General features: G+C 33.0%; 1 protein-coding gene and 1 long non-coding RNA gene across 3 annotated transcripts; one reads left to right on the top strand and one right to left on the bottom strand.

The window, feature by feature from the left end:
- The first annotated feature begins 4,035 nt into the window (after window positions 1-4,035).
- Window positions 4,036-6,110, top strand: LOC135139833 (uncharacterized). The gene is made up of 7 exons (XR_010282205.1): window positions 4,036-4,105; window positions 4,191-4,332; window positions 4,431-4,487; window positions 4,562-4,619; window positions 4,751-4,857; window positions 4,911-4,996; window positions 5,055-6,110. It is a non-coding gene; the product is annotated as an uncharacterized LOC135139833 (long non-coding RNA).
- Window positions 6,111-7,562: 1,452 nt separating this feature from the next.
- On the bottom strand, window positions 7,563-9,500 carry LOC135139835 (uncharacterized). Of its 2 annotated transcripts, XM_064070184.1 has the most exons (9): window positions 9,456-9,500; window positions 9,040-9,122; window positions 8,879-8,941; window positions 8,570-8,825; window positions 8,429-8,520; window positions 8,151-8,357; window positions 7,907-8,087; window positions 7,687-7,829; window positions 7,563-7,637 (listed from the first exon to the last, which is right to left on the bottom strand). In XM_064070184.1, exons 6-9 carry the CDS (start codon window positions 8,214-8,216, stop codon window positions 7,590-7,592), a joined length of 438 nt encoding a protein of 145 aa, XP_063926254.1. In that variant the 5' UTR covers window positions 8,217-8,357; window positions 8,429-8,520; window positions 8,570-8,825; window positions 8,879-8,941; window positions 9,040-9,122; window positions 9,456-9,500; the 3' UTR covers window positions 7,563-7,589. The 2 variants fall into 2 exon arrangements, 1 of the variants encoding a protein (XP_063926254.1); XR_010282206.1 differs by having other exon boundaries at window positions 7,888-8,084; window positions 8,429-8,825.
- Window positions 9,501-10,864: the final 1,364 nt, after the last annotated feature.

The raw sequence follows: 10,864 nt of genomic DNA, 5'->3' as shown, positions 1-10,864 counted from the left end.
GTGATCTGACATTTCTCTGCAATTTTAACCAGAGATGTGACATATTAGTGGAAGAGTTGTTTTTTCCCAGCTAGGTTCAACTGGAAGAGTACGTATAAAACTGTCTATTTTATCAAATTTATTTTAGAGGAATATTTGAGTTTCTTAACGCAAAGTTTTCCTGTCCATCATTAGGTTATCCCTCTTAAACTTTACAGTTGAATAAAACTAATGTCCATAAAGCAAAGTAAAGCGTACCATGTTATAGCTTCTTTGTCTCTTTCAGTAGATGTTGAGTCGTATTATCTTCTTTCTTCTAAAGTAGGATTTTGTGAAAATAGATATGGACAATTTAATGTAACGCATATTTCCAATATAGACATTCTTGAGTTTATTGATGATGTAAAAGAATTTTATCAATGCTGAAAAATCATATATATAAAGCATATACTAATTTTGAATACTCTACTCTGTCCTTTCGTTTTATTTTTTTCTCTTGATTTTTATCGTAATTTTTTTTGGTACATCTTCTATTCTTTATATATTCTCCATTTTATTTTGACAGGGCCCAATATTATTTTTTTAAAACTGAGTAATATTTTTTTCATAAATGTTTAAACCCATAATAATAATTTATCGGTATAGCGTAAGCTTTGAAGCTATTAATAGGATATTATAACCGAGAAAGAATGTTTACAAAAATTTAAGCGACGACATGTATATTATTAAAAACATTTATAAATCTTTCGAAAAACCATAATAATTGACCTAAAAAGGGCAGTTTACGACAAAAACAATAAACTGACATTTCTTTTTTGATAAGGCTTCAGCATGTATCTAAAAATAGAAATACTAAATATGGTCATACATATTTTTGATAGAAATACCACGAATATGAGGTAATAAAAAGCTACTACGACAGGTGCAAAGAAGATCAACCATCTAGTTGTCTACACACAAGATCATACTTCGGCGCAAATTCAGTGGCAACATCCTGCTAACCATGGAGGCTGTCTGGTTTCTCCGGAAGTAACGATAAGGATAAAGTGAAGATGAACAGTTCTATCAGCAAAGATACAGCCAAGTAAATTCCAACTTTTAAATCTAAATAATAATATCTTATTCGAAGGTTGATCATAAATCGGTTGCCTAATATTAATAAATTAGTTATCAATATAACTATAAAAAAAATTAGATTTATTAACTGAAATTGACTAATTTAGATGAGTTTACTCTCCAACTGGCCTCAATTATAATAAAATATTACTGCGTCCAAAGAGAACCATAACACTTAAGTTTCTCATGAGATCTACACTATCCTATACGAATTTCATTAATATCAACACAAATTAAAAGTTGACACACACTAAAAACAGTAATAAAGTAGTAGAGGGTTATGGCATAAAGCTTAACAACGAAAAAGACCCATGTGGACAATGAGTCTGCTAAACTGGTTATAAGTGGATGACTTTTATGCGAAAAAATTTCTCTGATAATCAATTTCGGCGAAAAGTTAAGAAAGCATCGAATAAGTAGTATAATGAAGGTTAACAAAGAGAATAGTTTCTACAGATTTAGCGGTGCTTAACAGAGTAAATAGGTAAAGATATCACACCCTGATCGAGAATTGTCGTCGTAGCTCAGCGGTTAGGAGCATTGATAAGCATACACAAGGTCGTGGGTCCGACTCCCACCGACGCGAGTCTCTTTTTCGGCCTTTGATGGTTGCGTTTTGTAACCTCATTAATCCCAATAATGCTTAATTAGTTCTTGTCTTATAATGTTGTGGTTCGCTTAATTATTATTAATAAGTTAGTATATATGTAATTATTCTTGTGGATGTTTACGAAAGAGCCGAAAACATAATCGGCTTTTTAAACTTTAATAACATCATATAAATGGTATAAAATATAGTTTGAACTTGCCCCATTGGAAATGGGGATTGAAAAATTTTTTCTTGTAAAAGTTTAAGAAAAAACTTTAAATTTAAGAGAAGTTCTAATATACATTATTTATATATCACAGTTTTTGGTGCTCGATCGAGTCAAAAAACTTCGAATAATACTCGAGCTCCCAATCAAGAGAGATCGCAGACATACCACAAAAAGCATTCAATCGAAAAGGTTTTTTTCTTGACATTAACAAACAAAAACTAGCGTTATGTGCGTCACGTCGGCCGTTATAACGTGCCCCGTCCTATGACTCGTAAATAAATTCATTTACCCGCAGGCGACTAGTGTGCCAAGCTAGCCTGTCTGTAAAGGGCATTGGCAATAAGATGAAGAAGATGACGTCTGAAGAGCCCATCTGAAGGTCCCGCTGAAGGTCATCCTTTCTCACAGACCACGAAACGTTCGTCCTCACGCATAGCAATTTGTTTTGTCGCACTTGAACTGCTGACCCTATTGGGGTGGAGTCATGGACCCAGGCAACAGATGGGGTATGTCATTGTTGACTGGATGTAAGACATATATAATTGCCGTTTGCTCGCAGGAAAAGCGTGCTCCTGCCCCATAACGAAGGGTAAAGCACCTTAGTCACTGCCTTGACCTTCGACACTAGCTAGTCAAAGTGCGGTTGCCAGGAAAACTTGTTGTCAGTGATGACTCCAAGTATTTCGCTTGAGAACTATGGAGTTCACGTCAACAAGAGGACGTGTTTCTTGGTAATTAGAAGTGCTTTGCTCTTCATCGGATTTATAGAAAATTTCCAATTAAGACACACCAGTCGGCAAGGGCGTTATGCTAGCGCTGTATGCTTGCTTGTTATTCATCCTGCCCTTCATAAAAAGGTATTGGTTATAACAGTGTCCACGAACATCCTCTCTTTTCTAAACTCTAAAATCCCTTTATTTAGTACTATTTATATTTCATTTGAATCGAAAAATAGGAAAAAAGTTTTTACTTAAATTTTTTTCGATCCACTGGTGTGAGGTCACCATTGATCTAGTGTATGTAGTGGCATGGTTTCGAAATTTGCAGGTCATAATTTCGCTATACCATGCCAGAACAAACTTAAGTCTTGCCTTTCTTAGAGGTTTTCATGCAGTTCCCTCTTTACAAATATATTTTTCGCTAAATGCTCTATAAATTCTTCGATGGTTTAAACTTTAACCGTTGAGCATTGCTAATAAACCACGGAGCATTTGAAGGAGGCTTAATATCCTATTATGGGGACGCTAATTTATCCTAACAGCTGAGAAGAGCAGTACCACCAGATAGGAGATGCATAAGTTAAAATTGGACTAATAATCTTGCATACCAACAACTTGGTATTTTAAAATTACTTCACTTTTCCGTTTTAGGCACGCGTAGGGAGGAGCCACAGCCTTCCTAGCTTTGTTTATAGCATAAGCTGTATGTTTTATTTTATCTTAACTTTCTTACATATTAAATGTCAAATAGTTAATTTATGAAGATCATAGGATTATCTCTGTTATGTATAAGGCATTCTTCGGGTGCCTAATTACCCTTTTGTCTTAATCATATTAACTTCATCTTCTATTTTTGGCCCACTCTACTCTCCATTAAGAGGAACTAGTTATAAATGTATTTAATGCAGAAGCCTTAGAAGAGGAATATAGTGTAACATCCTTTTTAAAATTATGCTTTTTAGCGTTACTATCTATAGATAACTTTACCATATAAATCGAAAAAAGTAACGGGATAAATACAGAACCTTAGGGAACTTTTCTAAACGAACACAAGATATCGAACCGCATGTAACTAAAATAATCGGTTTTACAAATGTTGTTGAATTTAGCTATAGACACGAGGAATTTAAGAAAGTACAACTTACATAAAAGTTTCTCGTGCCAAACTTTGTTAACTGCCTTTTCGACATTAAGCAAAACAATCCTAGTGACTTTTTTGCGATTAAATTCTCTAGTAATGTGTTCAAGTAGGCGTATAATTTGTAAAGACGTTTAAGACCTTTTCTATTTGAAGTAAGCTGAGTTTAAGCACCTTCTAGCCTTTAAAAATTATCGTTTTAATACTTTTCTGTAAGTGGATAATAATTAGATAGGATGATAAGCCTCACATCAGGAGAAGGAGGAAAACATTTGGTACTTTAATAATTATAGCTACCTTCCAGTACTAGAAAAACCCAGCACTGATTATTATAGGTAATACGCAGTAGCAAAGGAGTTTTAAGTTGTTTTAACGCTTTTTCTGATATATTATCCACCCATACCGCCTTTTTACTTATAGGTTGGACACTGTGGCTTCGGTTTCGCTAAATGATGCTGGCAATAATCTTTGAGCTTTTCTTTATTTCAAAGACCATTTATTTAGGTCTCCTTCATCGACCTTCCTTTCAGTTACAATAGGTTTATATAGAATCTCTTGATAGGTAGTATACGCATTCTCTTTTCCAAAATTATCGTAAATCATTCAATCTAAAAAAGTAAGTGGTGACGTTATATTATTATTATTTTATAAATATATTAGTAACGACCGCAACGAATCGAAGAATTTGATACTAAACCAACTTTATCTTTCCAAATGGTATTGTAGCGATCTTTTAGTCCTTATTGACCGCTTTGTTAAGTTCAAGTAGTGTAACTTTAACCACGATCTAGGGCTTTAAAAAATCTTCCTTCGCTTGCGTCTCATCGCAGTCAGTACGCGAAAATTCAGGTATAATGTTATAAGAGACTTAAAAGTTGGTCAATAATAGGTTTTTTTACTTACATATATAATCTAGCTCTTTGCTACTAGTTTTTTTTTTGTTTTCCACTACAGCTTATTTGATTATATTTTTAAAACAGCTCCAGAGAGTTTTAAATAACTCTGGACCGACAGTGAAACTGTCAATAGTTCCAGTACGAAAGGATTATGGTCCGAGTTTATGAAAATTAGCAATAGTAGCTAATGGGTAAATTTTTATTTACAGCTATATTTAATATAACCTTGTTGTTTATTGTGGAGATATTCGTGGGTTTAGAGGTCCAACCACAGTCAAATGATACGGTAACTCATAATTTTTTAAGTAGCTCCCGGCCTCATTTTAAATAGTATGTTTAAGTTTTCGAAACAAGATTTCTTATTTAATGGATTATATACTAAAAAAAGTAAAGTTGACTTACCCGCAAAAAAAAAAGGTACAGAAAAATTAACTTTATACGCTTTAAACTTGTCGCCTTTCAGGTAATTGTAGTAACACCGTCCATATGTTTGCCTCTGTCATTGCAATATTTACTTTATTTACTTTATGACAGTTGTTTGTCTGGGTTTCACATGTTAAAGCTATATTAATATCTTCTTTCGTAACAAATTTTCGAAACTCAGGTAGTTACTTGTATAGACCGAACGCATTTCAATAGAGTATTTGCAAAGTCATATAAGCTCAATTCTTGGTTAATACTACTAGATGGGGATTATATTATTTTGTTTTTGCCATTTCTTCAGCTTACATTAAGATCGGGGGAGGCTTTTTTACAACATCCGCGTACGATAAAATATGATTATATAAGCGTTATAGTGCTACCACTGTTCACCTTTATTTTGTTACTAATTTTCTCGGGAAGCAGGCGACCTTGACAGATCGCTCGATCATTTTATTGTAATTAGCACAGAACATGATGCGTGTTTCAAGTTAAAAATATTTAAATCAATAATGCTCTTCTCCGCAACTGACGCAACTTGGCGCGACAGTTTCCTTGGATGGGCCGTAAAGTTCACATCGATAGCATTAACTTAAATAATTTTTTTGAAGCACTGACTTTAACTCTGCAGACAGTTGACGTATCGTAAATTTCTTATCTGATTTTGGAATTATAACTGGGACAAGGGGGCGTACTTAGTGCAGAGAGGGACGTACCTTTGTAGGATTAAAATTCTGTCCTTTTAAATCCTCTATACTCATACAAGTCTAATTCCGTCAATAACTTCTGATAATTTTGAGGCATCTATCATCTGGAAGTTTGTAGGTAAAATTACCACAGTATAAAGAGAAAATAATATTTTCTTATTTTGTCGTAATGGTCTAAAGTTTTTATATATTTGAGGCCGGGCATAACATTGACAGCCATTAAAAACATTTATTAAATATTAATAACTTTCTTTATAGCTTGAGATATAAGTCTTCTATTCGCACAAATATTGGCTGCATTCTATATTTAATTCACTATAATAATTCTATATATAACATCACTATAATAATCTCCGGCTCGTGCTTGAAAATTAAGAAATTTTTTTTTAACTATGAAAGATTTGTAATATTAAGCAAGCCTTTTTCCTTCCTAATTCCAAACAATATTTTGTTTCCGGCACAAGAACGAATTTTTTTACAATCGTATCCCAATATTTTCGGAAACTTATCGCCCAGAGATGAATAACTTAAACTTAACGGAGATGTCTCATGGTTTTCAGATATCAAATATTTAGGAGTCATACTTGACAAAAGTATGAGTTGGACTGAACTTATAGCATATTTTTCACTATAGTATATTGGTACGAATCGAATAACCGTGTACTTCTAATAAATACCTCTCCTGCTTAAAGGCACTACTTTTCTCAGGTTATTAGGAACCCCAGAGTTTTCAAATAAGCCCATAAGAGTGAGCGCTCCGTGGAGGTTTACTAACAAAACTCAACTCTGGAAATATAAAAGTACTATAAATATTTGGCGAACAGTGCTTATGAAATTATCTAAGTACAAATAAGTCCACTGGTTATGAAGTTAATACACCACCACCCTTCTGACTTAACTATATATTCAAGGCCAAATCTGTATATCGTAATATTAGCGGAGTTATGATACGTTAGTCTTGAATTTACTGTAAATGTATAGGTTACAACCGAAGAGAGCCATTGTTTAATTGGGTTTTATTTAGATAAACTACTATTGAAATATCATCGGCCACACTTTAATTTTATTTATTCTAATCAAACTTTCGTTTTGGTTTTAAAAAAGTAGCCCTGTGGTGAATAAAGTATTGCATATATAAACTGATAAATTTGCTTAAAAAAAGAGGTGCGGATAGTTTTCTTACCACACCTATGCGCCCTCGAGCCCTAATAAGTAAAAATTTGTCATTATCTCTTTCATTTGAAGCTTTAGGGAGACAGACGGGTAAAATCCTTCTCCCCTCCCACTTAACCGTTTAAAGTAATTTTTCATTTCTAATGTAGTTGCTTGAGACAGTATTTTACCTTAAGGAGATCACAATTATTAATAAAGTACTTAAAAATAGTGCTTATTTACTAAAACAATAAATTTGGTAGTAACACGGCGCTCTTAGTTTAAAAGATGTACTACCGTTGCTTATTAAAAATTTATTTGATCACGTAAAATTGAAATTTGACGAGCCCTGAAAGCCGTGAGTCATCGGGTTTTACTATAAACCTGAGTAATTAAGACTGTAATTAAAGCAGTTAGGTTAATTAAACTTTGCTTTTAAACTTTCTATATAGAATTCGGAAAATTATTTATACTTCTTTAAAAAATATGTTTTGCACACAACACCAACTCTTTATTTATTAATTATAATACTAGAAGAAGCGCATGTTTGCTAAGTAGCTACAGGTCGTAAAAGGTACAATAAAGAACTAAAGGAAAAATTTTATAATGACTTCTTCGCCTAAAAAACCAAAACGTTTAGTTGACTAGAAAGGATTTACGCGTTTAGCCCATTTCACATTTGTGCGACAAACCTGGAAAAGAAGTTAGCGTTTAAGGCGCTTTTTTTAAGCAAAATAATACCAAAGGAAGATTATTATCAATTTTATGACTACATATGCCTCGGAAATGCGTTGAACTTGATAGAAAAGAGAAGGAGGTGTGTTTTGAGGGGCAGTGAGCATATATAAAGGAACAAATGTCAGAGACAAGTGGACTTTCACCGCCTAAAAAATTTCGTAAAAAAAAGAAAATAATTACGTTAAAACTACGCAGAACGCTCACCAAAGCGAGAAAAATGAACCCAGCATGAGATCCTCAACAACGAAATCAGTGTGCGCCTTTTTCTCGTATAATCTGACACTGGAAACAACGCCGACATTCTTCAGAGCCTCACTAAAGTGTTCAGTCGAGTCAGCTGGAATGCTCTTATCGCAGGCCCCATGAAAAAGAGCGAAGGGTGGTAGAGTGGAGTAAGTCGTCTTCTTATTTTATCAAAAAAAGTGACGATATCAGTGGCGCGGGCTACCCAGGAAGACTTGCATTACCGTTGAATCAATGGCGAATAGCTTAAGTCGTCGAGTCGGTGAATAATGCTTCAAGTCTTGGTTCATAATTGATGAAAGAAGGCGCCGATGGAGGCCTCGAGAATGAAAATGTTCGGCGTACTGGAAGACATCATAAGCTCCGGAAATGCCTATAAAGCCTCTAAAGTCTGAAACCTTTGGTACCGTCAGATTTTCGATGTGAGTTTCCTAGTAACAGAAAACAACGTCAATGTATAATAAATGCCTTTATATAAAAAAAAATTAAAAACAGATAATACGGAGGAATTCTCCTTTGATAACCAATTTTCTTTCTCAAGCTCAGCTTGGAAAAGTAAAAAAAGGGCTGCAATATGTGCGCCGGCCGAGTGCCCTTCTTTAAATAATAGTATGCATAAAAGGCGGAAATCTTTATAAATTACCGGCAAGGTAGACGCTATTAGGATCCTTAGATTTACAAAATAATTTTTAATATAAAAAATTATGTCTGGTTAAGTATCTTAGGCTTACACCACCGTACTTCCAGCAATTTTTTATAGTCCACTTTATAGAATATTCAACGTCTTTCAGCATGTCGTTAATTCTACCCTGCTCTTTACAGTAAACTTGTAGTCGAATTTATAAGCTAAGTTAATGCCTGTGGGAAGTTGGCGTAGTCCGGTATAACCACAAGTATACCTAAGAGTTTACGTATAACTTATATACTTTTTATAAAAAGAAATGAGAACTACCGTGTTGGCTTAAATATTTTCCAAGTAGAGCACCCCAGGCTTTGTAACCAATAACCCAAGCGCCTATTTATAAAAGTTAGGGACTGCAAATAAAGAAATATTACGCTAACTAAAGCTGTGTAATACAAAAGTAGGCGAAAACTTTATTTCAATAAATTTACCACCAAATATGAGTACTACAACCGGAAAGTTGCGGAGATTCTTTTCGGAAGGCAAGTAAATATCCAAATAATTTCGATTTTTTCTGTTTATCAATTTTATAATTTAGTTTGTTACTAAAGTGGCTGTATATTTTTATTATTATTTAAAAGTGTTGTTGAATATAAAGGTTAAACTAAATAATTTTTTTTTTACATTAAAACTATTACACAATTGACAACTCAGATTGTAATCTAGTGAGGTGGTTTTAACCTTTCATATCTGATATTCCTAATAACGAGTTGGCTGGTGAAATACCACTTATATGCTTTAAAAAATCCGGGAGACAACAAAATTACGTATATAAACAGGCGTATTAATCTAATAATACTATTGCAAGCCACAAATAGGAAGCTTAACATGTTAAGCTTTGAAGTACCTTTTTCAGTAAGAACAAATAAAAATTATGACTGCAAGTATAAATCAGAGGGGAAGAGGCAGCAAAATTTAACTTCAAAGGAATTGGAGGGTAAGAAGCTACTATTAATAAATAGTGTAAGGCACAGCGAAAGAGTTCTCTTTCGTACTCAGTACTTCTCCTTAACGATTCGATAATGTTAGTATGTATTGAAGGATCACTAGGCTAACTTTCCTTTAACAACAAGAATCTGTTAATAATACGAGCCTTTTCTTAGTAATATTATATTAAATCAAAGTTATAGAACATACTTTAATATTTCTACAATTCTTTCACACATGAGCTTAACCCTAAGATGGTAAAATTCAATAGGTTGGCGATACCATTTTTCTCAGGTCGGCATTTTAGGACAGTCTCTACTAAAGTTATATTAAATAAGTTGTCAATGGAAATAAAAACTATTAAATTATACATGGCAGCCCATATATGAAAATGCTATCTCTGTCTGCATATACGTGGCGCTATTATGTCATGGTTTCTTATAAAGGTTAAAGAACGCTAAAAGGTTTAATATGCAGATAAGCGTCCAAGAATAGATATGTGGTTAGCGTGAAGCATTTTGCTAGGATTTAAGGTTTAGCATTGCTGTTGTTGCTCCTTTGACTTATCTTATCGTTATAAAAAACTTTCGTATACACCCACTTTATTCGACGCGACATTTCTTTCAAACAATATTTTAGCAAAACAATAACACTATTTCTAGATTAAACGGTTATCGTCCTGGTAACTAACATATACTTGAGAAGTCCGTAGAGATTAACTCATTATTTATTAATAAAGTCTCTTTATCCTTCTTGAAAACTTTTTATCTCTTTAAGGTTATTATTTAAATTAGTCTCTGTCTGTACCCATTAAACTCTAGTATTCTTTAGTTATAAGCTCCCTTATTGTCTGTTTTAAAAGCAGTTAACATATTTATTTAATATTAGTTTTACCTTTATTTTAAGTGAAACGTCTTTGTAGTCGGTCAATTTGTAATCTTTATAAAAACCCTACGATATTTAAACTGCAAATTGCTTAAAAGCTCAGCTCATCTCTTTATAAGTTCATAAATTTTGTATATTCCTAAAAAAGTAAAACAATACCTATTGTATAAAGTAAACCTCACACAAAATCTATACTGCATGGATTTCAAAACACAGACTTACAAAGGAATTGAAAAAAAGATAAAATCAAATAGACACCACTTATTCGAAATTTCTTTATTAAATTCTTTTTTTATATAAAAAAAGAAAATTATTAGTATTTGAGGAACTTTAATTTACCTCGTAAATCATTTAACTTAATAGCCGAAAAACTTTTATTTAAAATTTTTTAAAATACGGCGGCTTGTACTTTTTGTTTACAACTTTGTCATACAAAATCGTAAT

The sequence above is a fragment of the Zophobas morio genome, unplaced genomic scaffold (assembly GCF_036711695.1).
Source record: "Zophobas morio isolate AGI-343-1 ecotype UQ-CSIRO unplaced genomic scaffold, CSIRO_AGI_Zmor_V1 ptg000036l, whole genome shotgun sequence".
In the NCBI taxonomy this organism is placed as follows: domain Eukaryota; kingdom Metazoa; phylum Arthropoda; class Insecta; order Coleoptera; family Tenebrionidae; genus Zophobas; species Zophobas morio.
The sequence above is the reverse complement of the archived record's forward strand: the minus strand, read 5'-3'. Positions and strand labels throughout refer to the sequence as shown.

What these genes read in the sequence shown, in the direction of transcription:
- LOC135139835 (XM_064070184.1), bottom strand. Translation starts at nt 8,216, where the DNA reads ATGAACCAAGACTTGAAGCATTATTCACCGACTCGACGACTTAAGCTA. An exon ending in TATTCGCCATTGATTCAACG is followed by an intron (nt 8,088 to 8,150) that starts GTAATGCAAGTC and finishes TGATAAAATAAG; the next exon opens with AAGACGACTTACTCCACTCT. An exon ending in TGTTGAGGATCTCATGCTGG is followed by an intron (nt 7,830 to 7,906) that starts GTTCATTTTTCT and finishes GAAATTTTTTAG; the next exon opens with GCGGTGAAAGTCCACTTGTC.